Source organism: Alosa sapidissima, chromosome 20 (assembly GCF_018492685.1).
Source record: "Alosa sapidissima isolate fAloSap1 chromosome 20, fAloSap1.pri, whole genome shotgun sequence".
Classification (NCBI taxonomy): domain Eukaryota; kingdom Metazoa; phylum Chordata; class Actinopteri; order Clupeiformes; family Clupeidae; genus Alosa; species Alosa sapidissima.
The window spans coordinates 5,463,234-5,490,875 of NC_055976.1; the positions used below are offsets into that span (position 1 = coordinate 5,463,234).

Sequence of the window (27,642 nt, forward strand, 5' to 3'; positions counted from 1 at the left end):
CATAGGCTATACTTGTTTGCAGCGTGGAGAGGAACGGTACTGGTCAGAGGATCAAAATGAAGCACTTAACGTTGTTGGCTCTGGCACTAACTTTAATTGTTTCGATATGTGTTGCGAAGTCGCCATACCAATCAGTTCTGCAGCACAGCAGAATAAGAGGACGTGCGCATGGGTAAGTTTAATCAACGTTAATCAATTACCGTTGAAATTAAAAGTGATTAAGGTAGTTATGGTTAATAAAAAAATATAAGCAATCATGACATTATCAGATACTCTCACAGGCTACGGTTTGATCAACATTGATACAGCGTTTGAAAGAGATATTGAAGATATTGACTGCTAATACCCAACAGATCATTAGATGAGAGAACTGTCTCCAAATAAAAAAAACTGCTCTGTAGGCTATGTGTGTGCCTTTTTTGGGATACTTGAATCTTACCTATCTTTTCCCATTGTAGCCCTAACGTCTGTGCAATGCAGCAGATTCAGGGAACGGATAAGAAGTATTTCACCAACTGCAAACAATGGTATCATCGCAAGATCTGTGGAAAGCCAACGTGAGTTGAAGTGTGATAGCGCACACAGAAAAAAACTTTTGTCTTTCTTTGCCTTTCTTTTTCATTGCACTGCTTCTGATGAAATATTGTCTGCAAAAAAGTCACGATGTAGGCTACGCTTCTGAATCCGCTGACGGAGTGCACTTTAGGATACACATTGATGGGGTTCTGAACTTTCACACATTGATGGGGTTCTGAACCCCTTTATTTTAGCCATGTTGTGGAGATGCTGTTAATTCAGATAATGCATTTTGCAGAAATATTGCGAGAGTAGCAGGGAGTTTCCACTGAAGTATGAGAGTTAAGCCTGAAAATATCCTCTGTCAGGACCTCTAAAATGCCCCTGGAAAAATGTATCCCTTAGATCCCATGGCTGCTTTAAATTGATGCTGGAAGGTAGTCTGTGATATAGCTATGTGGTTAATGATAGTGTTTTGTGGAGCCAAAATGCCAGCATGCTAGACATGGAGAACTTACACAAGCATGAAAAATAGGGGCCACTGTTTTTAAGAGATTGAAAAAGTTAAATTCTTTCCTCATACTGGTGCCCAAACATCTTGGTAGCAAACCATAATTACGCCCTGAGTCAACAGTGAAGTTGCCTTCAGTAATGTTGAACATGAAAGTTATTAGAACCATCAATTAATGTCACTCAAGTCAGGCTTTGACCTCCAACCATCAAGGGGAAAGCTTCCCCTTTTACCATTAATTAAATTCAAATGCTGTACATGTATGTTTTGTAGCCTATAGTTCTTGATTAAATAATTATTTAGCGTCTACTGCAGTTACCACACTCAGGTGTGGAAAAAATACCTGTTGCCTGTAGCAGTTTGGGTTTGGAGGCTACCCGTGATGCACCGGTGTTTTGGGTTTGGTTTGTTCTAGCAGACAGCCACCAGTCTCAGCGTAGCCAGTCCTCAACTGCTTTGCCAGCTGATCTGGTTTGATGATGTATTGACCTGAGGTATTTTTAGAATATGTTGCAAGGAAGTAACTGTTTGTATCTGTCAGCTCTGTTTGATGTAGTTATGTTGAATGCTACTGACTTTTATCTGCAGGGTTTCAAATTCATTAAGATCACAACTATAGCTTTTGTCTTTTTTTCTCAATATGTGCCGGTGCCCATAAACAGGCCCATAAACAACTTTTCTTTTTTTTTTTGTCAGTTTGTCTCACAAGTTGTCCAAGTCTTTTGTTTACAGTGTGTTTGTTGTTGGCGCATGGGAAAAAGGCAGGTGTATAATTTTAAGTTGAAAAGCTTTGAAAAAGCTTCCAATTCCTTCCTCAGTTCTTGATTTCACTGGCTTTACCCAATGACTTAGAGGCCCTCAGCAGTTTGTCTTGTATATTAAAGCAGTTGAACTGTTTCATTGTGAGGTGGGGTATAACCTTGACAATGTATTTTTATTAACAAAGGAGTTATCAACTTGGCTGAAACATGGAGGTGTAGGATGCTAGTCAGTGGGTATGAGCTGTTCGCTGACTTCCTCTTAAGGAGCACTCTGGTTTTCCACTTGGAGGCAGACATGCTGCAAATTCCTCATAAAAAATGTTCTCAACCCTGACTGATGGACACAGGCTTAGAGGTGTAGAGAGTGGTTCTTGGATATGGGATTTTAACATGGCATGGGAATTCTATATCAGTGTAACATAGAAGGGTGATGGGATTATGTTTTCAAGTAAGTTATTTCACAATTTTAGAAAAAAAAATGTAACCAACATACCACATCTTGAAAAAATGAAGTATCAGCATAAATGAAGTGTGAGGTAGCTTATGAAACAGAGGAGGTCTTGTGCGTTTCCACTTTACATTTCACAACAGTGTTTCTTTCATTGCTGTTCCCCAGAAAGTAAAAGAGGAAGCAGGCATAGCTCAAGGCACTGGACATCTTAGGAAATGACAGCTTTAGAGTAATCTGTGGAGGATCTATATTGTTTCTAAAAACACACAAATCGTCCAAAAGTTACCAAATGTTTTGTTTTTATTTGGTCTATTGTTTTGTCACAGAAAGTCCTGATGTGTTAATGCATAAACAATAAACAATCAGGACTAGAATAAATATGACAGGACAATAGTCTGGTTTGTAAAAACAAGACTCTAATCATTATCAGGTTGAATTTGTGTTGATTTACAGACAACCTCCGAGGGGTTTTGAAGTTTAGGGGGGAGTGGGGGTGGGTGGGGTGGGGTGAGGGGTTGCAGTCTGTGTGAACAATCCCTGTCTTTGTGTGCACAGCTCATAATGGGCATTGCAGTGAGGCAAGCTATTTCCAGGTCACTTGAGGGGAGAGTAATAACCGGCCTCTTGACCAATAACTTACCTACTTCTCCACTGGCCTGGTCCTTTTGGCTGTTTCTTCAGGGAATCATTACCCCTTGCCAGACACGATTTTTGACAGTCTAGATTACATGGTCTGTTTAATTCCCTCTAAACGGGAGCTGACAACCAAAATAAATTGCAATAAAAAAAAAATCCGATTGGGTCCTTTGTTGGATGTGGGATTGCATTTAAATTCACTTTCCATGTTGTAAAGGTCTAGATTTACAGAAAAGGCCAAGGCCTTCATGACAGTTGGAAATCTGCTCTTCTAGACTTTCCACATTCTCAAGCATCTTTCAAGCCGACTTCCCACTTTTTTTACCATTTGTGAGGGACCACACCATTTAGAAGTTCAATGTACACAGTGTTTGAATTGTGCAGCCTATCTGTTTATTTTGTCAGAAATCCATAGCTACCATCTTTGTTTATGCTGGCAAAGAACAAACAGGAGTTGAGTTACCATCTGTTTTGATAATCAGTTCAGTCTGGTTTCCAGTCCTGTTTTACAAGGCTACCCCCACTCTGAATGTCAGGATTGTCCTCTTTGTCTTGACTTACATCTTTAGCCTTACACTCCTTTTTTATGTTCCTAGCAGCTGATCGCTTAAATCCAAGTCTGTGTTTTTATTAGAGATGATTGACAACCTGGAAGAAAAGAAACATAGCCACTGTAATAAATGACATGAGTTTCATTTTATACCTTTTGTAAAGAAAAGAGGAGAAATGTGAATAATGTTCTATGGGCACATTTATATGTCTGTCTCCTTCTGTCATCAAGCAAGTGATCTCATTATAGTAGGGCTCAACGTTAACTTTTAAAAGTGTTTAAAAGTGGTTGCCAGCTTGGCAACCAGGCATGGGGTTTTGGTTACTAAAGCCAACCAAATCTGGTTGCCACTTGTAAGAATTTGGTAGTCAAGGCAACCGGGCAGCCATTAATGTCCAGCCCAGATTATAGCCCGGAGACATAGTTCTTGTGTTGAACCATCTTTTATGATGCACAACTAAGTGATAACCACAGTGGTTAGCTTTGTTTGAAATATGTATATACGGGGCCTCCTCAACTTTTGACGTTTGTATTCAGTGCACCCTCAAAAGATGGTTTTGAATTTCCCATTTATTTATGCTGGCAAAACACTATTTCAGTATTGGTCCCTTTGTTCCCTTTCAGGAGTTTCCTCTGGCCAATTCTGTGTCTCTGGATTTCTGTGCTCTCAAAGGAAATGAGTTTTTTATGACCTTCCCAGACCATTTCAAGCCTAGCACAGATTTATTATGGAAATACAAGGGAACAAAATGGAGAACAGGACTGTATAGATATGATTGCCTTTCAGGCAGAAGGCTGGCATCATACTTTTAAATGCTACTGCAGCAGAGGACGGAGGATTGAAAGCGGTGGTGCAAATAACAGTGTAACAGTGCATGTCATGCTCATAAAAGTATCTTTGACTTTGTGTAAAATTGTCATTTTGTGGCATGTTTGTGTCTACAGGGTGATCAGCTATGAGTGTTGTCCTGGTTATGAAAAGGTAGCGGGAGAGAAGGGCTGCCCAGCAGGTAAAGAAGACGATGTGTCCTCCACTTTGAAATGCCACAGCCTATATGTGCAAACCTGGCTTGTGGTTCAGTTTTGCCTTACTTTCTCATATGTATTGCTGTTAGAACCATGTGTTTGTTTCAACATGGGAAGGATGATTGTGTTGTTTGTGTTTTGCAGCCTTGCCTTTGGTGAACATCTACAATACTTTGGGTGCGGTTGGAGCCACCACCACTCAAATGTACTCTGACAGGGCCAAGCTGAGGGAAGAGATTGAGGGGCCTGGCAGCTTCACATTCTTTGCCCCAAGCAACGAGGCCTGGGCTGCCCTGCCAACTGTGAGTACTAGAATCCGTCCACAGTCTACAGCTGGCTGGAAAAGGTTCAAACTTTACCACTCCATAAAACTTTCAGCAAGTAAGCCTCTCATCTGAGGGCTAATTGATCTGATGACAAAATTATAATGACCCCTTACTCATGCTCATGTTTTGGAACACTAGAAAACAGTACAACATCTCCATGATGAGGCAATCTGTGGTCTGCAATCTTGTTTATGTGGTCACCATGATGGAATGTGATGGATCTCATGCGGCTTGCAGGAAATTCTAGATGCCTTGGTCAGCAATGTCAACATTGAGCTTCTGAATGCACTGCACTACCACATGGTCAACAGACGTCTGACCTCCGAGGACCTGAAGCACGGCGCTGCCTTCCCCTCCATGTATCAAGACTTCGATGTTCACATCCATCATTATCCCAATGGAGTGAGTATTGGATAGCTGCATTGAGAGATGACATGTAGAAGCACAAGTACATATGCTGCAGTACTGTAATGAGATGTTGTTTCTTTTAAAAGGTTGTTACAGTGAATTGTGCCCGCCTTGTGAAGACTGACCAACATGCGACCAATGGAATTGTGCATGTCGTGGACAGAGTCATCACCGCCATCACCAATGATGTCAACAGTTTACTTGACACCGATGATGAGCTGGAGACATTGCGTGTAAAGCATAGGCTCTTCATGTCTCAAACTTTTTCATTACTTTTAAACTATACAAGTTACACAATGACAATATAGAAAATACATTTGAGATTGGTATTTACTTTGAATAGTCTGTTTTTAAATCCTCCATATCACATTCTAGAAGGGGATCCTTGTGCCACATAATACTAAGTCAATCCTTTTATTTCAGTGTAACCATGATAACAATACTATCAGTTGAAATGTTGTAATAGTATTTATCATTTGTTTGTTATCTTTTTAGACTGCTGTTGCTGCTGCAGGTTTGACCACCATGCTGGAAAGTGAAGGCCACTACACTATCTTCGCCCCAACAAATGAGGCCTTTGAGAAGATTCCTGCAGATACTCTGACCAGGATCTTGGGAGACCCAGTGGCCCTGAAAGGTGATTTATTCTAAGCAAGTAAACTGGGACAAGAACTTTGTGTGTGATAATGTATCATTTACATATCTAAGATAAGGACCAGTCAATCATTATTCACCACTTTTCCCATCAAAATATGATGTTCTATGTTTTCATGGAGCACAGAAACCATATGATATTTTACAATGCAAATTAGGTAATAGTAAGCTATCATGTTATCAGGTCAAAGCATCTATTGTTTTACTTAAAAAAACAATGTTACATTGTTTTGACGTAATTTCATTCAGAAGAGAGTATCATTTTCTGTTCTTGACACTGTTCCCTGCTCTGGCTTGTCTCGTCACTCTCTAGACATGCTGAATTACCACATCCTGAAGAATATGCACTGCTCTGAGTCCATTGTGTCAGGAATGCCCTTAGAAACTCTGCAGGGCACTGTGTTGGAGGTGGGCTGTGATGGAGATGAGATGACCCTCAATGGCAAATCCATCATTCAGTCAAAGGACAAACTGGGCACCAATGGAGTTGTCCACTATATTAATGAGCTCCTTATTCCTGATTCAGGTTGGCTTCCTGTCATCTCTGTGTGCGTTGGTCATAAATATCTGAACAATTACCTCATACATTTCTGGTTAACACTGCTGACTAACTGTGCGGTATATCTTCAAAGCTAAGACACTCATTGAGCTCATGGAGGGATCTACAGTCACCACAGCAACCAAGATGTTTGTTGATGCAGGGCTTTCCAGTCATCTTACTGGCTCTGAGATCATTACCCTGCTGGCCCCACAGGATGATGCTTTCAAAGGTATGCTTGTAAAATGTTTTGCTGGTCAAAGGGGCCTTTTTGCTCTTCATCCTTGGGATTTTGTCTCACAACCACATGGAATTTGGTCACAGGCAGCTTGACCATGACTGAGGAGAAGAAGAAGTTGATGAGGAACCACTTAGTGAAAGAGCAGCTTTCTTCCAAGGGCCTTTATCATGGACAGGAACTGGAGACCCTCGGAGGACTTAAACTGAGAGTGTTTGTGTACAGAAATGTAAGTAGGCCTGCTTGAAGGTTTTATATATAACTTGAAGGAAAAGTTATTTAAAAAAACATCTGAACATGTAATATTGAGCAAATTACTATGCTATATATTTTAAAGGTGTGTTTTATTGTTATTCTGTTGTACATTGCTGTGGATAAAGGTGTCTGCTAAGTGAAAAGAAACATAATATTTATTTACAATGCAATTTGTTACATTTACATACCGAACCCACGATTGCTAGTCCGTGTTGCTTTGGATAACAGTGTCTGCTAAATACCATTCAACTTTAACATACAGTAAAGTATATTCAAACATCATACACTAATTTTCATTTCTTAGTAGGTTGAACAAATACCCACAATAAGTGTTCAGTGTTTGTCATAAAAATACAAAGACTATTCCTCTATGTATGTGTCATGTGTTTTCCAGTCATGTTCTGTGTGCTGGTAGGGCTGGTGGATAAAACGTGTAGTGCTCTCACATTTCTGCTTTGCAATGGAATTCACAGACCACCGGAAACATCTTCTCTGCATCGACTTAACTCTTTCCACAGACCACTTTTGAATCATGAGTCTTCACATAAAACAACATTGCAGTGAGGACTGGTTTGAGTAACAATCTTTTCCCCTCTCTCCCAGAACCTGTGTATTGAAAATGCTTGCATTGCTGCACATGATAAGACTGGACGTTTCGCCACCATGTTCACTGTTGACAAGGTCCTTGCTCCACCCATGGGAACAGTTATGGATGTTCTGAAAGCAGATAATCGTTTTAGGTGAGAAGGAGTTACTCTCCTCCCTAATTCTTTCCCTCTGATTAGTATTGGCCTTGAGGGAGTGAAGTCAAAAGGAAAGTGAAGATATCATCTTATGCTCATAAGTTGATACCTTGCAGGTGTTGCTTGACTTGAGAATTCTTCTTTGCATCTCGCAATTTTCTTTTGAAGCCCTAAAGCTCTGAAAATACCCTGCAGGGGAAATATCCAAAGCAAAACGGGTGTAATGGGTTTAACAGAGCAGAAAGCTGAAAGGGAATATGCAGCTGCACATTCCCACCCACATTCAAAGACTTATTGTCAGCGTGCTCAACACTTTTCCGCAGCAGTCATGAATTAACATGTTCTAAGGCAGTCCTTGGTCCCAGCATTCACTCAGGTTATTCAGTGCACCGCTTCCCTGTCTGTGACATTGTTGTGTCTTTTTCTGAGCATGCTCTCTAATGGCCACTCTTGTTTATTTCAGCACTGTGGTTGACGCCATTCAGAAGGCGGGCATGACTGAGCTGCTGAACAAGCAGGGTGCCTACACGGTGTTTGCGCCTACCAACGATGCCTTCAAGGCTATGCCCCCGGCTGAACTCAACAGACTCATGAGTAATGCATTTCACTTTCTTGCCAACACAAACATGCTGACTTCATTCTAAAACAAAATGTGATACATAAAGCATAAAAAAGACAGGGCTGAACAAGTACTGAATTGAAATGACTGTCCTGCTTTGGAAGAGCTACTTATTCAATTCTAAATCCTACTTCTAAATCCAGACAACTTCCTATTCTAAAAAGTTCTAGAACCTTAAATTATTTCCTGTGTCGTGCATGTGCCCATTGATTTGCCAGCCTCACATTGATGTGTGCTTATAGGTAACACCCAGCAGCTTGCTAGCACTCTGAAGTACCATATGGGTGAGGGGCTCCTGGTCAGTGGCGGAGTGACCTCTCACACACGGGTGAAGCCCCTGCAGGGAGAGAGGCTGGAGCTGGGTGTGGTAGGTCAACTATAAAGCAACAAGTATACTTCTGTGCAGTGCATATGTTGTACGATCAACATATGTTGTATGTATGTTGTACGATGTTGTGTCGCCCATCTACTGGATTCATTTGGCTTCAGCACAGAAAGGCTGTACAGACTGGACGTATGATGAGTTTTGCGTCATCCGTTCAGTGTGTAGACCACATCCGTACAAGTATGCTTGGACCTTAAGGCTCCTATAAGCCTCCATCAATGAAAACCACTTCCAGAGTGAAATGCCGCCATATAGAAATTGCCATAATTCAAGGCTGATTTCACTGAAAAACAGAAATATCATTGTGTCATCATCATCATTGTGGGGGTTTTTTTTGTGAGTGTTATTTTAAGACATATTGGTAAATGCTATATCTGACTTGTTTGAAGTGGTCCAGTTATGAGCCTCATGTCATTTTGTAACCTCTTTCAGAGAAACCAAACCATGTATGTGAACCGAGTACCTGTTGTAGACGCTGATCTGATGGCCACCAATGGGGTTGTTCACGCCGTAAACACAATCATTAAGCCACTCCGTAAGCCTCTCCCTTTTGAACAATTTGACAGTATTGTGAGATCTACCATCACTTCATGAAAGTTACAGAATCCTGATTCAATGGTTCACATTTATGTCTTTCAGCTCCCAAGGTTCAGAGTGATCAAGCAGCTGGATCTGTGATAACACGTGCATCTGCAGTGAAAGTAAGTCTTGGGTCATTATCTAATCACACAGGGTCCCCACTCTAAGTGAAATGTAATATTCCATGACTTCTCCCTGACTTTCCCTGACAAAAAACCTGAATTTCCATGACATGAATGGTACAATATACCGACCAACAATTTCAGAGTAGCTGCGTATGGTTCAAGAATCTTGTATCAAATAAATGGGAATTGAATAAACAAGGTTAGGCTAACCACAACCACTTAAACAAGCAGTAAAGCTAATAATGAGATATACATGAATTCTGCGTGGAAATATATTTGTATTAACATATTTTGGCAAGTACATTTTAAACTGCTACAACAAAATCCCCTGATATTCCATGGCCCAATCCCAAAGTCCGGACTCACAGACTCACAGACTTTGCTGCGCGTTCTCACAAAATACGTAAGGGCTTAGGGCTGTCCTAATGTCACATTTCAAAGGGCGTGAGGGTTTGAATACACACTTAACGAGGCCTTTCCGTGAGTCTGCATCAGTGCAGACTTCATCAAAGGGAATTACCCACAGTTCAAAGCGTTATCTTTGTTAATATCTTTGTTATTAAACGTCACCATGGTAACATGTGATCTCGTGAGGTGCTGTCCCAATCCCATTTATACCTATCTGAGCTCATGTAGCCTCACACACTCACTCACTCGCACCTGAGATCAATTAAGTCTGGGAGTCTTTAGTCCTTAGTCCTCAGGGCTCACTTTGGGATTCAGCCTATGACTTTGCCCCAAAAATGATAAAATGCCCTGATTTTCCATGTCCATGAATAGACTTTATCAAATTGTCATGATATTCCAGAAATTTTATGACCCGTGGGAACCCTGATCACATTCATCAGTAATTGATCACATCCTTTTACATCTGCATATAGGGCATTCATTTTCATTACATCAAGAAATTACATTCCTTCAGGCCATTAGATCCCATAACATTTTGAAGCAAACAACTAAACTCACACCATTGTTTGCAGTGTTTCAGAGTATTGAACAGTTTGATATGTAATTGCCCTCTGTTTGCTTTCTTTGCAGGCAGGCACGGAAGTCCTCAGAAACGGTAATTTTTCTTAAGTTTCACCTTTAATGATATTCAATCCAGTTGGCACCTGTATTGTCAATGCAATAGGGATCAACTAAAACTTCACTGAAAATGCACTGAACATAAGCAAATCCTCAGATACTAATCCTCAACCAAACAATTTTGTCCCTAAGATTAAGGCCAAATGTGACCACCACTTTTGTTACATGACCTTTGAGGTTTTCCCATGATATGATATTCATTTGCCAGATTTTGAAAAGGATTTTCACTTTGTCTGCACAAAACAGCTAACCTGCCAAGATCAGGAATGTGTACTCCCAACCAATCTTGGCGTAAACCCAATCTGCCTGGTTGACTTCACTTTTGTCTTGTTATCACAGCTAAAACAAAGTGTTTCTAAATGTGCATAGAAAATGATACATATTCTTTTTATTTCAGACGATCTCTTCCAGAAGGTTATGCGAAGTCGGTCCAGTAAAACAATGACTCGTGTTCAGTAAATCCTTTCAAGCAAGGGGATAATTATCAACTTCACCTTCCAATATTTGAACTTGTAGTGTTTGGTTTATGGACGATATGCTTATTTTGGTCTTTCAGGTGATAGGATGTTTATTCTTGTGAAAACTGTTCAACAAACAGTGAACATGTTGACAGACACAAAAGGAACTATTTTAGCAGTCAGAAATGATTTGTTTGAACTTAAATAACAAAGGCCAAGATTTGGATAGTTTCTTTGTTTGATGTAAGAACTATATGATAAACCAAAGACAGCAATTTGATATGATTTCATATAGCTAGATAATTTTGAATATTCATTCAAGTGACTTTTGTTTTTCAGTTCAAGAATGTTTATCCAGAACAGATTTTGAGAATTGTATACTGTGTTTTGTTTTAATACCTGTAGCATGTTTGCATGGTTTAAGCTGGAACAAAAATGCTATTTGGGCACATACCAATGCAGGTGTTTATCATGTCTCCTTGATAATTGTTTATCCTCTGTGTTTTCATCAGTTTAAAGTAAAGTAACACACAAACCATTTGTACATTACTGTGGCAGTCATGTGTGGAATCAAGCAACAATGTCTGCACATATTCAAATAAAACATTTCATTTTTTTAATCAAGAGTTACCATGGTATTTTTCCAGGCCTCTTATATCTGTATTTATGTTTATGGCACTTCACAGACGCTTTCATACAATGTGGTTTACAAAGACATCAATAAACATTACATAACATTACAAATAACAGTTTAGACTAAATCAAATTTAACAAAATAACAAACATACAGTATACAAACCACAACTTTGTAAGAATTCATAGTCAATTAATAATGGGAAGAATTGTTAACTGACAGTTTACCAAAGGTTTGGCATCTGTTTTCGTAAGGTTCTCTCTTCTTTTTCTAAAAATGTCCAGAAAGATTATTGCTGAACCTTGTATGAAGTAACACCATCAGGCTATTATTTATGTTTGCTTGTTTTCCCCTTTTTTCCACAACACCCTATGGCTTTAATCCACTATTCTGTGAGGCACTCAAAGTCTTGAGTATTAGTCCTCTACACTGTTGATAATGGGAACCCTTTTATAGGAAGGAACTATCTGGAGGGACCGATGCTGTGGGGTACTTTGCCAGTCAACATTACAGAAAAGGGAAATATATGTACATAGTCAGCCGTTCCCAGTTGGCAAGGTAAAGGAGTGATCCAGAAGAGTGAAAAAAAAAAACATTCCAGTGCTGTTGCACACTAAATGCCACAGGCAGGCTCAGTACTGGGAGGCAGGGGTGTGTGACAGCCAATCCTTCCAGAAGTGGCTGAGGGGGCTTCTAAGCCACTGCCAAAGACAGTTTAACAAGTCTAAATATTGCCAGATAAAGTATGCATAAACCAAAGGTCACCGCTTTCTGTGGGGGCATGGAAAAGCTCAGGGCCACTGCTTAGAATTCCACTAAAAGGGATGAATGAAGAAAATGCTCTCACTGTAAACTCATAGCCTTTTAAGTGAAGTCAGAAAGCCACCAGATCAGATGGAGTTGAAGTCTGTTGTTCCATTTCAGAGGGTAACCTGTTGGGATGAAGTCAAAACTTAGGGATTAGACTGTGGGATGCCATTGGGGCATGGCATGAAATTTCTCTCGCTTGATTGCATTTTAAAATGGAATATGATCAGACTTCTAAACAATATAACATTACTGTTCAGAACCTTTTGCAGGTCCTTAGTGGATATGGGATGGCGATGCGATGTCCCATTCTAATCTCATGGTATGTGTTTACTAAACAATGCTCTCATTGTTTCTGCATTCATCACCAGTGTACGCTCTACCTGTGCAAGACCCTTTTGGAATCCCTGACTAAGTGGAGGAACCACTAATACAGAACATATGTGGTGACATTAACACCATACTATTATGTGGTGCTGAGCTATGTGCATCACTCAAATACCCCTACTTTTCCAGTAGTCTTTTAAAAGTCCACTGTCCAATCACAGTAGCAACAGTAACAAAATATCAGTCACAAGTACAAACTGGAGGCATATCTATCTATCTATCAATCTATATATATATTTTTTTCATTCTGGAAGGCTTTAAGTGTTAACACATACATCCTGTGGTTTTATGTGCAGTTAGATGGATGGAATGGAATTCCACGCGTGGATGGGGTTTCCTCTATCTTAATCTAATTTATTTCACAGTCAGTCTGACTGCTATACCTACATAGACTTTTTGACTGACTGGGCAGGTCTGTTTTTTTCATGGACTGAGGAACTTGAGGAACAGCCTCAAGCTAAACTATGTTCGGCAAGTTATGTAAGAAGTTAAATTAAAAAGAAAAAAATAGGGAGCACATCTCTTCTCTTGGAAAAGTAAAAGTTATACTTCTTATCCAAAATGACCTGTGGCAGATCTGTTTCCCCTGTGAAATGTCCAATCAGGTACAGTCATCCTACAATGACACTCAGAGACCTTGGCCCAGAGTATGTATGTTTTAATGTGTGCCTACTTATGTTCAGTTAACATTATTCAAGTTAACCGAACATAGGTATGCACAATACATCGTAGCCTATGCCATATGAGACTTATACAGAAATAGGCTATGGAACTGGAGGATGAATAAAATTAATGAATGAAGCCAGCAATTATATTCTGGAGAATTATCACAAACTCTAAATGACAGCTGCAGCAAAAAGTTAATTTTCTGTACCCTGTATTGGTTCTTTGACACAACCAGAGTCTGATTAATGGGACATTTCCTGTAAATTTACACGGAAGAAATGTTAACTGTAGTGTGATGTCCCTTTTCAGATGCCTCAGACTGTTGCATGTTGGATACCATGAGGCCTGCAACTCAGTGAGACTACTTGGTGAAGGCTGCCAACTGGTGGCTAATATTGTTCATTGCATACAAAGAACATTCTCTCAGATCTTATGTTGCTTGGCTTCAAATGCTTCACTGTTCATTCATTTTGGAATGTGCTAAGCCCTACATCACTTCACAACCACCAGTTGCATGTAAAAGTTATTACTGGGTTATGATAGGCTACGTTTTACAGATTGAATAGCCTACAAAAACACAGAATTTTGAAAATGTTAAGGGGTCCACACGAGATATGAAGTAGGCTAGGCTTACAAGCAGAGAGATCTTGAGATCGGCGAGGCTGAATTGTCAGCACTGCAGATTGGCCTGTCCTAACCCAATTCAAGACGACGGACATGTGATTTGCACTGGTAAGAGGAGACATTTTTATTCATGCCGGTGTAGAGCTAGCAACATCGGCGTTACCGGCTTTCTATTGGTCAGCCACTCCTGAAGAGTTTTAAACGCCAGACAGAGAGGAGCCACATGTAGTGACATCACTGGGCCGTAGCACTGCTCGAAGAAACTGAAAGAACAGTAGTTTTTGTCTGTGTCCTTCCGCATATTACTAATGTACTGCATTTAGGCCCATATCAGCCTGCAGCTGTCCGAGTCCTGTTTGATGTCTGTGAACTTGACTCAATATTTTAGGTCAATTAACAACCTTTTTTTGAACTATAGAAGTATGTTGTCGTCCGACGTATCAATAAGTGAAATAGTGACAGTAAAGTAGCCAAAGCTACGACAAATCATTGCTAATCAATTTGAACAGACTCGAACAGCCAATCCGACGAAAATGATTAGTTTTCGTTAGCTAGTATGAATTAGTGATATATAGCTACAGCTTATACTCGTTTGCTATTAGGGGGAACTATTTGCTTGTTGCAGTAGCCGTGAATATTAAATTAACAGGCTAGGCTAGACTAAACTAAACAGACTGGTTTCAAAGGCATGAATTCGGTTAATGTTAGAGGTAAAAATAAAAAATAAAAATGTACGTAGAAACACAACCAAGATCATCTTCGTTAGAGTCCGAAAAAAATTAGACAGTGTAAACAATTGAGTATGAACCATTTCATATTAATACCATATAGCTACATCTTTGAAAAGATTGAGGTGTAACAACTTATTTTACAATTTCTAGCAGGACTGACTTACGTTAGCTTAGCGTGCAGTTGGAAAGTGTCTGATCATAACGGATGACATGCGATAACAGGCTAGATATCTGATCGAGTTCTACAGACAGGGACGCAGTAAAAGTGAATAGGCTACCATTCAGGCGACAAGTGTCGCTCGACAACTTGCGGACCTGTAAGCTTTCATAGTCCAGCGCCAGCGAGAATTTACCGAATAGAACGTCAAGTAGTTATTATAACATCCCCGTTGCAGTTCACCGCAAAACTTAAGGAAAGACACACCGGCCACGGTAACACAATAAAAATCGAAACTCAGTATCACTTTGAGTTGATGTCTAATCGGAGTATGCGGCAATGTCTGCGCCGTTTCACTAAAATATGTATGTAGCAGCTACCCGACAAGATCCACGACTAGCAGGCAGGCACAAATGTTGTATCTTTGCTCAAGCGACACTTAAACTATAAATTGGCCTGAAGTTGTTAACTTGGCGGATGGATATAGGGAGTTGCACTCCGCCTCCAGTCTTTTTGACGCCAGGACATGGGAGACGAGGGAGTCGGGTAAAGACAGAGTGAAAAAAGGAAAAAAAATCAGGTTCATGTCGGAGTGTGTTCACAGGAGGAAAGGAATAGGGAAGCGTCTTCGTTTTCTCAAAGGTATGCGATGTAACTATATCAGATCCAATATACAAACCTGTTTCGGTGGCTACACAAGAACTTAATTTTAATCAGTTGAATAGGGTGTTTTCCATAGGGGGTGGGGTGTTGAACTGATTGGAAAAAAAGTTTTCTGTTTTTTCCCCCTTTCTAGTGGGGGTGGGGGAAAGGAGAAATGAAGTGGCTACCTAACTAACTTAGCTGACTTGAAATGAATGTAACCATAGCTAACATCCAGTTAACGGTCATCTTAGCTGGTCAGCTTTCAGAGGAACTTGAATGAAAAGTAATTTCAAACATACCAACTACAACTTCGAACAGAAATGGTGCGTTCTTGTGGTCTATCGTCTAGCAAGCTAACTTGCCTTAGCTAACGCGGCTGATTAGTGTAAGTTAATGCATTGTGATAGTGTGTTATCCAATTGGCTAACGCACCGTTACTTTTTCCTTAAAACTAATAGTCTGCTCTAATTATTGTTATCCTTATTTCAGAGTATAGATAATTGGCCAACGGATTGAATAAGTTTTGATTGAGTTTGATGGTTTTCTAGGCCAACATTGTGTCCTTTGTGGAATGCGCCCTTTATTTGTGTCTCAACCTTTCCGCATTTTAGCTAGCTAGCCATCATAGTTAACGTGTTCTAACTCACGCTTGGTAAGGTTAAACTTTATTTCACGTTAAGATCAAATGTAACTCGCTCACATTAGAGTTAATAGATAGTCTTCAAGTTTGAAAACAAACTTCTGCTGTGTTTTGTGACTGAACGTAACTTTTGTTATCATGGTAACGTTAACGTTATGCATCATGGCTGAAGAGCTAGTTATCTCACTTGCAAATGTAATGTATGTTACGTGAACATCAGACAATACCATTCGATTTTCATTGAATAGGTAAGTTAACGCTCATCGATTACTAAAAATGCATTGATTGCGATATAACCATCCATGCTTACTACCCTTGTTACGCTGCATTCAGCTCTTGGCTAATTGTACAGACAGAATGGGTTAATGTTAACGTCGTCAAAATAGCAATACGGTTAGTTGAGTTAAAACATTGCTGGAATGTTCTTTCAAGTTATGGAGTTGTTTGACGTTAACCTAAGCTTATCATAAATGAAACAGTAAGCCTAAGTGTCCCCCATGTTGACAGTTAACATTACCTTTGCGAATTTATGTAACGTTAATTTGATGTGTGTGTAAACGATAGAATGAATTTGGTTAAGTTGACTTAGTTCACACATGCTGTCCTTACACAGCCTTATCTTACACTTATTTCTGAGATTGTCATGTGAAAAAATAAACTCCACTTTGTTTTGCCACTAGGCTACCTAGTGTTTGTTCAGGTTTCAGTGGTGTCCTTGATAATCAGGCAGACTGGAGTGGTGTGAAGTGATCTATTTTACAGACAAATCATTAGCCAGTAAGCAACATTCTTTTGAAATATCACACCTCACCTTCCATACCTCAGTGCTGAAGCACTTACTGGTACTAATACTGTAATTACCACATGTACGATGTACAGCTGTGACATTGTGTAAGCTATTTTTGAATTGAGGATATGCTTCTCCAGTATGCCTGATCTAAGTTCTGGTTATATTAGAATGTCTTTTTTTCAATTGTGGTGTTACCTGTCATTACAATGTCTTTCTGAGCAATGTTGAACCTGTTATTATGAAGTACTGTGGTCAAAGGGGACTGTTCCCGTGTTTTTGGAGAGCACAGGAGAAGGCTTTGCACATTTCCCTCCAAATTCAGCCAAAAGAGTGTGAGAGTGTGGTTGTGTTGTTACCAGTGTCAAACAATGGAGCCCCTCCAATTTGTGTGGATGATGTCAGACACCAGGGACAGAGTGGGTGTATATGGTGTCACGAGTAATTAGACAGGGAGCAATTAGGCAGTCTGAACCCTGTCTCCCAGGGTTTGGTTCCTGGGTTTATCAGGGGGCACAAAAGCTAGCTCATGCCTGAATTAACATGAACACCCCACCACAACCCTCTTTGCTCTATAAATTGTGGGTTACATTTATTCCTTTAGCTGATGCTTTTATCCAAACTGACTTACAGGTGAGGGTTACGGTGTGAATAGGGAATGAAGCATTCTGTAGTATTGCCAGTCAACTGTGGCCCACATGATTCCTGCATGAGATGAAACAGGAATTTTGCAACTGCAAGCATGTGGGAGGCAAGATAGCACCCGCTCTGTGAGGGAAATCAATAGAAGTGACTGAGGAGAAGTGTCCTTGTGTGACTGCTGCAGGTGCCCAGTGTGTAAACCATGGAGCACAAAGCCTGTAAGTCACCTCAGCCGGATCCTCCCTCCCCTTGTGCTGCTTGTGAAGCATATGACTGGGAGTGGTTCTGATACCCTTGTCCAGCTGTACAAGCACTGTGTGGCTGCAGGGATGCTGAACTGTCTCAGAGGTGGGTTCTGCTGGACCTCTTCTTTGCATATTAATGCGTTGAGCACATTGTTTTCAACTGAATGTCTGACTATGTTATGCCTCACTGTCCATGTGTTATTTTATTTGACTTTCTGGCAGTAGCATGGCTGAAGAAGTCTTAGAAGTATGAATAAGCTAAAAAACAAATTATGGAACTAGCAGCAGTGTTGCTCATACCAGTTGAGTATCAGATTGAGTAGATTGAGTGGTCCACCCTCCCTGCTTGCTTCTGTCTGTGCCACAGTGGTGTGGGTGCCAGTAGCCATGCTGGGTCTGGATAACGAGCGCTCTGTCTTCACAGGGTGAGAGGCTGGGGCAGGAAGGGGTGACCTACATTCATTCTCCCAGTGCACGGAGATGAAGCATTGGGCAAGCCATCCTACCCAGCCATCAGCACTTGAGCCAGATCCAAATGTTCTTTTTGGTGGAGAGCAACTTCTGCCCCAGGGTTGTCAGCTACTAGGGGCACGTTATCAAAGATAAAAGAGCAAAGCATGCTTTGTTCTCCTCATTACATTCTAAATCCTAAGGGAGAATTTATTGTAGCGCTAAAATGAGCTTTTCCACAAGCTGTGGATGCTGTAGGACAGACCATGGGGTGGGAGGTGTATTTCTGGCAGCCTGTGGGTGGGGTGGAGCTGGCAAAGTGAGTGGGCTAGCGGAGATGTGACTGGAGGAAGTGACTCCCAGTGGCCTGATATCCTTTTTGTCTTGGTAGCACTCGCACTGTTTTCAATAGCTGGGCTTGCTGGCTGCTCTACCCTGCGTGTGTCTGTGACTGTGTGTTTGTGTGAGGGAGAGAACACACCAGGGTGGGGCTGTGTGGGTCCACTGCTCACAGATGACATCGCACAACGACCCACTGTTGAAGCAGGACACTACATATGGCAAACACGGTGCTTTCCATTGGTCACAGAGCTGCCCAGATGTGGAGAGCTTTTGAGAGCCCAGAGCTTTTTTTCTAGGTTGAGGGAGAGGATGGGCTACATCTGTCTATAGAGGCATCTTGAGCCAGAGTAACTGGAACAGTAGCCATGCAAATCAATCAAGTGTGGGAGCATTATCCAACTAGGATAATAAGTAACTGAGTGTCCTTATTTTTCTCTGGCCATTTGTTCTGTTAATCAAGGCAATATGCAACCTGTTTGCTCAAACCTGTAGTTTTTAATCATCTTTTTACTCTTTAATAATGAACTGAGGCCTATTTCTGTCTGTTCACAGGTGCTGCTCTTCAGATTGGCCTGGGCTGTGGACACCGCTCTGCTTTTGGCATGGACTATTAGCCAACCCATGTGTGCAAGATTGCCCGTAACTCCCCACTTTTGAAGAGGCTCTTTTGGACCACAGATCTGTCTGTCCATTCCCATCTGAATCCCAAACTGCTCCTCTGCACCATTTCCCAATGTGTCTGGTGTGACCTGGCTCCACCCCTCTCCTCCTCCCCTTCACTGCAGGCTTTCCTGAGTGCCGGCAGCTGCGTCCTGCCTCCATTTCCTGTCCTTGGTCGTGCAAGGCTAAGGCCCTCTCCACTTCCCCACCCCCTCATAACGCATACGCACAAACAGTCTCGCACCCACCAAGTCGCTGTCTCTTTGTCTCTCTCTCTCTCTCTCTCTTTCTCTGTCTGACGGCTTCATCCTCACACAAGCCCATTCGGTTGACCTCAGCTTCTCTGGGACTCCTGAGGAGGTGCTTCCCCTCTTTCCTCCCTCCTCCACAGTGTGTTTTTTTTTTTTCCCCTTCCCCTCGCGTGGATCGGCTTACCTGAGACCTCCCGCGGAGAGCCATGACCTCCATGTCCAGTCTGTTCTCCTTCACGAGCCCGGCCGTCAAGCGGCTTCTGGGCTGGAAGCAGGGCGACGAGGAGGAGAAGTGGGCCGAGAAGGCGGTGGACGCCCTGGTCAAGAAGCTCAAGAAGAAGAAGGGCGCCATGGAGGACCTGGAGAAGGCGCTCAGCTGCCCCGGCCAGCCCAGCAAGTGTGTGACCATCCCGCGCTCGCTCGACGGCCGCCTCCAGGTCTCGCACCGCAAGGGCCTGCCGCACGTCATCTACTGCCGCGTGTGGCGCTGGCCCGACCTGCAGTCGCACCACGAGCTCAAGCCGCTGGAGGTGTGCGAGTACCCCTTCGGCTCCAAACAGAAGGAGGTGTGCATCAACCCCTACCACTACAAACGCGTGGAGAGCCCAGGTAAGCTTTTAGCCAGCTGGCGTGGTCTTGTGTGGGAAAGGAAATCAATGCAGATGTCGTCTCGATGAGTCAGACGATGGGAGATGAGTAAGGAAATGCTGACTCATGTTCTAGTAAATATGTCAAAGGTATATTGTTTGCCCAGGGGCATGGAACAGTTGAGTGTCATTTTCCTGAGTCGAAAGAGAAGCATGTTGTTTGAGACGGTCATCGGGCTCAGTATAGATATTCTGTCATAGAGTTGGAAACTGATGGCTGTATTGAGTTCCAGTTTCTCGCCATTGTGTAACCTTTCCTCTCCATCTCCTGACTGCTGTGTGATTGAGAGGCCCTTGATGACTCGCTCAAGGGCAAATATCACATAACACACAGCAGAGCAGAGACAGCACTGTTGATCCCTCCTGATGCCAGCACACCAGAAATGCTTTCTGCTAGTCAGCGTTTGATGACTGTTCTCACTCTGCCTGGCCTGTAGTAGCTTTAACATCTTTGCTATGCTAACTCTTTTGTTTTGCCCTGTTTTCTTTCCCCAGTGCTTCCACCGGTGTTGGTCCCCCGCCACAGCGAGTTCAACCCGCAGCACAGTCTGCTGGTGCAGTTCCGCAACTTGAGCCACCACGAGCCGCACATGCCCCTCAACGCCACCTTCCCTGAGTCCTTCCAGCAGCAGCAGCACAGCAGCGGCAGCTCCCTACCGATCTCACCCAACTCGCCCTACCCACCCTCGCCCACCAGCAGTGGCACCTACCCCAACTCCCCCGCCAGCTCGGGCCCCTCCAGCCCCTTCCAGCTGCCAGGTACGAGCGCCTAGACCTCACACTGTAGACACATGGCAGCCAGGGGTGGAAATTAACTTTAAATATTTACGTTAAATGTATTTATCTACCAGCCACTTAAAGGTCCAGTATGTAGGAAATAATGGAAAATAAACTGTAACCATTCCAAAAATGATCACCATATGTTGTCAGAGAGTAAGGAAACACGATGAATTGAAGTAATGGCTTATTTGACAACATTACTCTAACCCGTAAAGCCCCGTAAAACCCATGAAAAAAAATGAGTTACGGGGCGGAATGTCTTGGAATTTTCGTTTATGTTTTGAACGATTCATTCTAGAATAGCGTATTAATAATGGGCTAGCGCGTCCTCCTATTTGGGTTGGCCAAATTAGCAAAGGCCAACTGTCAACAGCTGTCAGTTGTAGTCATGAACGCCTACGAGAGGCAGGCAAATTTCCAAAATTTAAACAAGAAACAAATTAAGTGGACATCGGAGGAGCTTCCTGAGATGGTGACGTCTTCGTCAAACCAAATTTTTACATTTTATTCTTCGTCAAAACAAATATCAAGTCTGACGCAGAGCTGGCCATATTTCTCCACAACAGGTAGCCTAGGCTAAACTTCATCTGCATCGCTAACTTCAGCTAAATATGTTACGTTGGTTAGAGAGGTATTTTTTGTTTTCACTGTTTCCGTAATGTGTAGCTGGGTCATGGTTGGAGAAACGTTAAAGCAGCTGCAGGTCAACTAACGTTAGCTAAGTCTTCATTACATCTGGCAACCCAGAAGAGGCTCGCGTCTGGTAGTCTTGAGAACGTTCACCAGTGTTTTGATTTTGGCCTACAGAACGTTCGGTAACAATCCTACAAATCGCACCTTTAAAAAATTATTTGTAAAATTCACCAGCCACTCAATAGTACATCTTTATTTTTTATCTCCCAGGCACTTTCATATTTTACCAGCTGGTGCTAATTTCCATCCCTGATGGCAGCAACCTGCAGTATCGTTATTTCTGAGGTGGTTAATTTGACTAGTATGAGGGTTAGGCGATGTCACCTTAATTGGCATTTGATGATGTGTACAGTAAAACATCGCAATGGCCGATGTTCTCGCCCGGGCGGGGAGGGGTGGGAGTATAATTACCATATGTCTGTAAGGAAATAAATATATAATTTTCTACATAGATTTACATAGTCTACTGTTACACATCCTATTATATGGCCTGATGATATGGCTAAGAGACAGGCTACCAAAGTTGTGAGCAAGATCTGCTCCAGTGAAATCTGTGTAAATGATGGACAGACAACCAATCTGAACACTTGCATGTGCACCAACCAGCGGAATATTCCACATTGTCAACCTTCTCTGGGCCTAGCAAAAAAGCTACTTAAGACTACTATCGTGGTCACTCATCTAAAATCTTCAGTAGTCTGTACCAACTTCATATGCAGCGTATCTCATACCATGTTATTACCGGCCATGCCGCCTATGAGCAGGGGCAGCGGAAAGTGAAAGTAAGGGGGCTGCGATCGGACAGTCCAGGCTACTTGAGGCAGGAGGCAGCAAACCACTTTTACAAATAACGAATCCAAATGCCAAATGCACAAAATACAAGCCTTACAGTGAAGGAGCTCTTCTGATCCTATAACTCTTACGAAAGAAATGGTTTCCTTTATCATGGTGCATTTGGCACTTCGGTGCTGTAACCTCGGAAAAATATCAGAGCTATATGTTCCTCCAGGCGCAACAATAATAATAATTCATTAGGACTATTTTCTTCTAAAACGCATACAGTGACATGTAAAAAAATATAATAACAATGTCACAATCAGGAATTATTTGAATAGGTTTCACATAAGTGAGTCCTTTAGCTTATGCAGGGTCTATAGAATTTGTGCGTGTCTGGCTTGTGGGGCCGTGGCTTCACGATGATTGCGTCCCTGTGCGCTCATATTCACCACATGCCTAATTACACTGGTTTGCACATTGATATATGCCCACACACGCATACACATACACACATGCATAGGCACACACACCTATGACCCAGTAATGTTAGTGGAGGCTATAACAACTGTTGTGTTTGAGTAGTGCAAGACAAAACATTAATGTCCCCTTTATACCTTTAAATTTGACCACTGTTATGGTTAGTTGTTTGGTGTATGTTTTGGATTATGTGGAGGGGATTGCATGGAGATCTCAGAGCAGGAGATGATGATTGGCTGTAACATTTTAGTTTCTGATTTGTTTTAACAATCAGGATTTTTGGGGGTGACGGGGTGAAGGTCTGTGTATGTGGTGTGTGGGGGGGGGGGGGGGGGGGGGGGGGTGGCTAATACCATGATAAGTTATGATGATGGGACAGTGCAAATCGGCCCCCTTTTCGCTAGGACAATTGAAATGCCAGCTAAGCAGCACAGCAAAGCCCAGAGTGTGTCCCGTGAGCTGCGTATCCTACTGATGAGTGCCCAGTGCTGGGCACCGGCCCGTTCGGCCCATTCTGTATCGCGCGGATTTGCTGATGCACGCACCCGCTGGCCTGGGATGCAGTCAGGCATGAGGGAAGCTAATGTTTTATAGCGCCGTGGGGAGAGACTACAGCAGCGTTTGATTCAGCTGAATGGGCCCTGATGGCATCATTGTGTCAGTTCTGCTTCTGCAATCACAAGAGGTGATCAACACCATTGGAGTGTCATCCTCCCCTCCACCCCACCCCTACCCGCACTCGCCCCCCCCCCCCCCCCCTCCCTCAAGGATTTATCTGGGGTCGTAATGAATCAGCAAGAGGACAGAGCATGCAGACCTACCTGTGCGGAACATACCGTGCCTACATCTTGCTTACTGGTTCTCTTGCTGCAGGGCTTATGGGGTTGGGCATGCGCTTGCCATTTATTCAGGATAATAGTGGAAGTTCCCCTAATTGGAGCCTATGGCGTTTTACCCTTGTGAGCCCCAGAATGGAAAAAGGATTCCCTTGCATTAGATGTGATTACAGCGGTGGCAATTATTAACAAATTGCATCATTACGGAGCCCACAGAAGGCCATTTCTCTTCTTGTAATGATATTACCTGCTCTGTAATGCCATTACCTACAAGTCTCCCACTTGCGGACTGCCTAAATGCTCTTTCTTAAGTTGTCCATGCTAAGATCTGCAGCGAAGAAAAAATCTAAATGGAAAACATGAGTGTCCTATTTTTCTTCATTGTGGATCTATCAGTAGTGAGATGGGCTATTTTAGACCTTCTGAAGGATCATCCTGAGATGGGTGTTTGGTGTCACAGATTAGCGTAACTGGACACTAAAAGGTTTCCATAAACTGCGGGGTGCAGCTTCCGGTAAAGATCCATCGGAAGCCCTCACTCAGGGGAATAGTGTGGATCTTTAACCATTTGCCTTGAGCAGCTGTGCGATCTCACACACTCTCTCACACACACTCACACTCACACACACACACACACACAAACAAACATCCTTCCGCCATCTTGATCTTGACCTGCTGTTCTTTATGGCTCTGTCCTCTCTGCAGCCGACACACCACCCCCTGCCTACATGCCCCCTGACGAGCAGATGGGCCAGGACGGCTCTCAGTCCATGGAGACCGGGAGCAGCATGGTACCCCAGAACATGCCCAGAGGAGGTAAGGCTGGCCCCGCCCCTGAATCCACCCCGCGACTAGCCTCTCAGCCAGCACAGTAGACATGCACAGCTTACTACACAAACATATCTTCTACTTTTTTTTTTTTTCTGTGCTTGGCTTGTGTTGGCAGTTAGCATACTTGTGCACCAAAGTCATTTAGTCATTAAAGCAATGGAGAAGAGTAAAGTGGCCCACGTTTAGGCCGTGTTGTTCTTTTGGGGTGCAGAGGGAGCCAGACATGTTGAGGGCAATGCTAGGACTCGTAGCACTTGGCCAGCAAAAGCCAGTCAAACATCTGTGATGCATTGTACAAGGGAAGTGTGCTCTAGTGACAGCAGAAATGCCTCTTGCCCCATGTGAAATTAGATTGCTACACTATTTAAGAGGATAATTTTCTTTAATTGGAGACAGCTGAGCATTGTGCTTCAAAAAAATCATCCATCTCCCACAGCTCCGGACTGGATTGCTATTGCAGGATGCACTTATATCCGGTTTGGGATTGTTAATCTCCCTGTGACCATTTGGTACTTGTAAAAACAGACACTAATGCCACAGAAATTGCAGTAGTATTTCTTTGGAAAGGTTGCTCAGACAGCTCCCACAGGTTGCAGCGTTACCACATGTCGAAATTCTCGAACTGGCACTCAGTCAGTAAATGGAGCGTTTTCCCCACATATCTCAACTAGTTTGTAATCTGTGCTGCTGGTTTTATGTGTCTCCTCGTCCCATTCAGTAGACGTCCAGCCAGTGGAGTATGAAGAGCCGATTCACTGGTGCTCCATTGTGTACTATGAGCTGAACAACCGCGTGGGAGAGGCCTACCACGCCTCCTCCACCAGTGTGCTTGTGGATGGCTTCACCGACCCTTCCAACAACAAGAACCGTTTCTGCCTGGGCCTGCTCTCCAATGTCAACCGCAACTCCACCATCGAGAACACCCGCCGGCACATTGGCAAAGGTACACCGCTGGGGTTCAGTGCGTTCCTGTCAAACACCTGCCGTCATGCCTCTGGTGTCAGTAGGGGTGAAGAGAAGTGAGGCGTGATCACACAGCGAGTCATACGATTGTTTGTCTTGGTAGTCTTGTAAAAAAAAAAAAAATTACAAAAAAAACTTGCCAGGCATGACTGTCAGTCATATTTTCACAAGGTTTGACAACATTTGTTTTAACCTGCTCCACCTGATCATTTCTTTTGCCCTCTGTGTGCCCTCGTAGGCGTACATTTGTATTATGTCGGTGGAGAGGTCTATGCCGAGTGCCTAAGCGACACCAGCATCTTCGTCCAGAGTCGAAACTGCAATTACCACCACGGCTTCCACCCCACCACCGTCTGCAAGATCCCCAGCGGCTGCAGCCTCAAGATCTTTAACAACCAGGAGTTTGCCCAGCTACTGGCCCAGTCGGTCAACCACGGCTTCGAGGCCGTCTACGAGCTCACAAAGATGTGCACCATCCGCATGAGCTTTGTGAAGGTAGGCCAGACGCCTTTTCAACACCACGGGAGGATTTTCTGTGATGGTTATGAATGAATACAGAATATTGTCTTTTTAGTGAAGCTTGCAATCTTTAGTTCCATAATGAATCAATGTTTTGGTGGATGTGATTGCCTGAGCCGTTCTCTTTTCCCATGCTTTCAGGGCTGGGGTGCGGAGTACCATCGACAGGATGTGACCAGCACCCCCTGCTGGATAGAGGTGCATCTGCATGGCCCCCTCCAGTGGCTGGATAAAGTACTGACGCAAATGGGCTCTCCTCTGAATCCCATCTCTTCTGTTTCCTAATAATGGCCTTACATTGGCTGGGAGTATCTCTCTGTGTTTTTGTTTTGTTTTTTTACTTTTTTAAATTCAACATTTTTACTTTTGAGAAGAGGAGGTCTTAAAGGCTGAACTGTTTACACTGCCTACAGCATGAGCTAGCCCTTGAAGCAGTCAATTGTGAGAATGAACTAAGGCTACAAGCAAATCTGGCAGAGGAGAATTCACAGCAGTGGCACAAAAATGGACATACTACTGCTTAGTTTGCCTTCTTCAAATGTTTGTTTTTTGCATAATGTTTTCAAATGATGGTTGTATGTGTGATCCCCCCTTCACTATGAGTAGGTTACCAAGTAGATGGAAAATACTTTCATGAATGACTTTGATGTATCCCTACTTCACCTTAAAACAGACAAACCTGCAGCTTTCTAATTCTGTGAACAATGTTTAGATGGTATGCTGTCTAATTCCACATATTTACAATAAGGCATAGCTGCCATTATGTGTTTACTATTAGACTCAGAATTCACTACAGATGTGTCCTTTTTATAGTCCATGTTGCAATGAGACAAGACTCAAAGTTACTGCTTTTAAAATAAAGTCTCTATCCGATCAAATGAATGCTGTGGATAAGTGCTGGTTTTCATCTGCAAATGACATTTCATCGTCAAAATCTCTTCAGTACCAACAAGCTTGTTGTCCTGTTTACTAGTAGTGGCAACTTTCTGATTTCAACCAGTGACATAAATAAGTGTTTTAAACGGTCATTGATTTTTTTCCACTTCTTGGCTTATGAAGACAGCCACCCATTTTCATCTGAATTAAACCCAAATTGCGATTTGTGACCGCCATCCAATTGGATGAATTGAGTTTGTACTAAAAATGTTATGCATGTTGGAATATTACTGTGTGCACAGTTCATCACTGACTTATAAGTGCATTTGGGTGTAGAAGCTACTCTCCAGAGTGCAGTAGCTGGTTTGAGCTCATTTGACTATAGGCGAAACTGTCCTTGTGATAGTTTTTTCATTATATGTGCCACTCTAATGCATACTGTAAATGATATCATGGGGCAATAGAATGCATTCATGTTGTCAGGATTGGGTCATATACTGTAAACATTGTAGCCAGCCGTTTCCATCGTTGGTAATGTTTTGTCTGAGAAGTCCTAGCCTAGTAATACCAGACTCGTTTCACTTTGTTTCACCTCATTAGGAGATTCTCGGTGGACATGGCCAGGTTAGGGCAGTCCATCTTGGTACACAGAACAAAGTATTTAGCCTGGATGGTTAATACAGGGCTTAAAGCAAGGAGCCAAAATGACA

At 42.6% G+C, this 27,642-nt stretch overlaps 2 protein-coding genes and 1 long non-coding RNA gene across 9 annotated transcripts; 2 read left to right on the forward strand and 1 right to left on the reverse strand.

Annotated features, from left to right (window-relative positions):
• tgfbi (transforming growth factor, beta-induced) lies at positions 1-11,485 on the forward strand. Its single transcript, XM_042074244.1, has 17 exons — positions 1-172; positions 459-557; positions 4,371-4,435; positions 4,596-4,753; positions 5,015-5,179; positions 5,272-5,418; positions 5,681-5,822; positions 6,153-6,365; positions 6,472-6,609; positions 6,702-6,844; positions 7,474-7,610; positions 8,077-8,207; positions 8,475-8,599; positions 9,050-9,152; positions 9,257-9,318; positions 10,360-10,384; positions 10,805-11,485. The coding sequence occupies exons 1-17, from the start codon at positions 57-59 to the stop codon at positions 10,864-10,866; spliced, it is 2,031 nt and encodes a 676-aa protein (XP_041930178.1). The 5' UTR covers positions 1-56; the 3' UTR covers positions 10,867-11,485.
• Positions 11,459-15,290, reverse strand: LOC121694225. Its single transcript, XR_006025705.1, has 2 exons — positions 14,879-15,290; positions 11,459-12,431 (listed from the first exon to the last, which is right to left on the reverse strand). It is a non-coding gene; the product is annotated as an uncharacterized LOC121694225 (long non-coding RNA).
• Positions 15,281-26,934, forward strand: smad5 (SMAD family member 5). Of its 7 annotated transcripts, none has more exons than XM_042074245.1 (7): positions 15,281-15,513; positions 19,175-20,142; positions 20,676-20,939; positions 24,449-24,559; positions 25,293-25,517; positions 25,776-26,032; positions 26,198-26,934. In XM_042074245.1, exons 2-7 carry the CDS (start codon positions 19,740-19,742, stop codon positions 26,339-26,341), a joined length of 1,404 nt encoding a protein of 467 aa, XP_041930179.1. In that variant the 5' UTR covers positions 15,281-15,513; positions 19,175-19,739; the 3' UTR covers positions 26,342-26,934. The 7 variants fall into 7 exon arrangements, with proteins under 7 accessions (XP_041930179.1, XP_041930186.1, XP_041930180.1 ...); XM_042074252.1 differs by having other exon boundaries at positions 25,296-25,517; XM_042074246.1 differs by lacking the exon at positions 15,281-15,513 and adding an exon at positions 15,663-15,901.
• Positions 26,935-27,642: the final 708 nt, after the last annotated feature.

Excerpts from the sequence above, each read along its gene's own strand:
- tgfbi (XM_042074244.1), top strand. The coding sequence starts at position 57 with ATGAAGCACTTAACGTTGTTGGCTCTGGCACTAACTTTAATTGTTTCG. Across the intron at positions 5,180-5,271 it reads TCCATCATTATCCCAATGGA|GTTGTTACAGTGAATTGTGC; the intron begins GTGAGTATTGGA and ends TTCTTTTAAAAG. Across the intron at positions 8,208-8,474 it reads TGAACTCAACAGACTCATGA|GTAACACCCAGCAGCTTGCT; the intron begins GTAATGCATTTC and ends GTGTGCTTATAG.
- smad5 (XM_042074245.1), top strand. The coding sequence starts at position 19,740 with ATGACCTCCATGTCCAGTCTGTTCTCCTTCACGAGCCCGGCCGTCAAG. Across the intron at positions 24,560-25,292 it reads CCAGAACATGCCCAGAGGAG|TAGACGTCCAGCCAGTGGAG; the intron begins GTAAGGCTGGCC and ends CGTCCCATTCAG. Across the intron at positions 25,518-25,775 it reads CCGCCGGCACATTGGCAAAG|GCGTACATTTGTATTATGTC; the intron begins GTACACCGCTGG and ends GTGCCCTCGTAG.